Source organism: Helobdella robusta (genome assembly GCF_000326865.2).
Source record: "Helobdella robusta unplaced genomic scaffold HELROscaffold_75, whole genome shotgun sequence".
Taxonomy (NCBI): domain Eukaryota; kingdom Metazoa; phylum Annelida; class Clitellata; order Rhynchobdellida; family Glossiphoniidae; genus Helobdella; species Helobdella robusta.
The window spans coordinates 537,444-539,785 of record NW_008705426.1 but is presented as its reverse complement, the minus strand read 5'-3'; the positions used below and the strand labels follow the sequence as shown (position 1 = coordinate 539,785).

Genomic DNA, 2,342 nt, shown 5'->3' with positions numbered 1-2,342 from the left:
TACTTCACAAAAAGTTACTCCTACGCTGGCATAATTAAAAAAAATTACTGCAAAACAACAACATCAACAACGACGACGACAACAACAACGTCATTAAGCTGCATGACATCAACGACAACATTAACCACAACAACAACAACATCATTAAATCATATTACATCAACAACAACAACATCAACAACAACAACATCAAACTCATGGGCAGTCCGACCAAAAAGATCAAGAAGAACTAATAAAAAATTTTTGCCGGAGGAATATTCCACAACAACAACAAAAACATCATCAACAACAACAACGAAAACATCAACAACAACATCTACAACATTAGCATCATTATCTTCGTCAACCAATCATCTTTCATCATATAGTTCAAAATCATCAGCAATATCAAAAATCGATATATCATCAACAACAACAACAACATTGACGTCAACATCAACAACAACAATGACGTCATCAACAATTACAACAACATTGGCATCAGCAAATATGTGCTTTACAGCTGATGATAAAGACAAGATAGGTTACTTCGTAGACCCAAAAAGAGGTTAATTATTCATCATCATCATCATCTTCGTCGTCATCATCATCATTACAACCGACACCATCGCCGTCATCATTATCACCACCACCACCACCATCATCATATTAATCGTCATCATCACCACAGATGGCCTGACCTCAATTCCGTCCGATCTGACATCCGGTTGTCAACAACAAAACGGCCTCTACAGTAATTCGAGTTACGTGTGCGATGACGTCAAAAACAACATTAACATCAACAACAACATCAACAACAACATCAACTTCAACAACAACTTCAACAACAACATCAGCGACAACATCTCCGACTTATAGTAAGAGCAGTGAAGCTGATGGCTTGAACGTTTCGGCAGACTTACCAAAAAAAATACAACACCAACAAACTGTTTTTGCCATATATACATACCCACACACACGCACACAAACAAACACACGCACAAACATACACACACACACACAAACACACTACATATTCATAGTTATATGAATTAGCAGTACTGGTAAAAATAGAAGTAGTAATCTTAGTAGTAAAATGCACGACGAATTGAAATATACATACATACATATATACATATATATATATATATATGTATATATATATACATATATATATATGTATATATATATACATATATATATATGTATATATATATATATATTGAAAAATGAGTAATATCTATGGGTGAAGATAGTTGATCTGTTATCACGTACCCCATCTCCAAACCACCACCTAAGGCCCATTTTTGTGAACCCCCAACTCGTTTTAGGCTAGACGCTTGTGGCACCCATCAGTAGCCCGGGTTAAACCATCCCCCAGACTACCTACCCATTGCAATTAAGCCGGCGTTTAAACAAGCATATCTATAGTTTAACAAGCATATCTGGCATATCACAATTGAATCGCGCAAACTAAGGTGTATTTTATGTAAACTCACAAGACACATTTTAAGTATCTGATGTATCTATCTTTTAAGTATCTGATGTATCTATCTTTTAAGTATCTGATGTATCTATCTTTTAAGTATCTGATGACAGATCAATTATTTTCACCCATATATATGTGTGTAAATATATTATTTAGAATTATATATATATATATATTTAGAATTGAAATATATATATAAATATCAATGTTGTTTTTATATGCCGGTAAATTCAAGATGGCGGGGTATCATAATAATTTAAAAATATTTGTATAGCTGTTGTTATTATTCATATTACGTATATATATATATTATTTATCCATTTATATAGCACATATATATATATGTGTGTGTGTGTGTGTGAGTGTTTATAAATATTTGAATGTTTGATTACGGAAAAGACCGATAAGTTGAAAAACCTTAATATGTATTTTATTCATTTATTTGTTTATCATTCATTCATTCACCCATTCATTTATTCATTCATTCATCTATTCATTCAGCCATTCGTCTATATATATATATATATATATATATATATACATATACATATATAGTATAATATCGATTCTTAATATATAGACATTCTCATAAACTTATTAGATGTTCTTTGTTTAGCAATAATTTTTTGGTTCGGTTATTCATTCATTCACTCAGTCAGTCATCCATTTATTCTTTCTTTCACTCATTCACTGATAAAACGCTTATATACATATATATATATATATATATATATATATATATATATATATATATATATAATTGTATTTAGCATTGCATTTGCATGTAACTCATTCAACCATCCATCTATTCCATCAATAATCTATCACTCACTAACTCACTCATTTCTACGTTTGATATTATTTAAAATAATAA

The 2,342-nt window shown here is 30.8% G+C and overlaps 1 protein-coding gene across 1 annotated transcript in view; it reads left to right on the top strand.

Annotated features, from left to right (window-relative positions):
* HELRODRAFT_181774 (hypothetical protein) overlaps positions 1-233 on the top strand; it is a gene marked incomplete at both ends in the record, with an annotated part of 2,911 nt that extends 2,678 nt beyond the window's left edge. The window contains one exon of the mRNA XM_009031552.1: positions 99-233. Coding sequence (XP_009029800.1) covers positions 99-233 — 135 coding nt within the window. The remainder of the gene's footprint in view (positions 1-98) is intronic.
* Between the last annotated feature and the right edge of the window lie 2,109 nt (positions 234-2,342).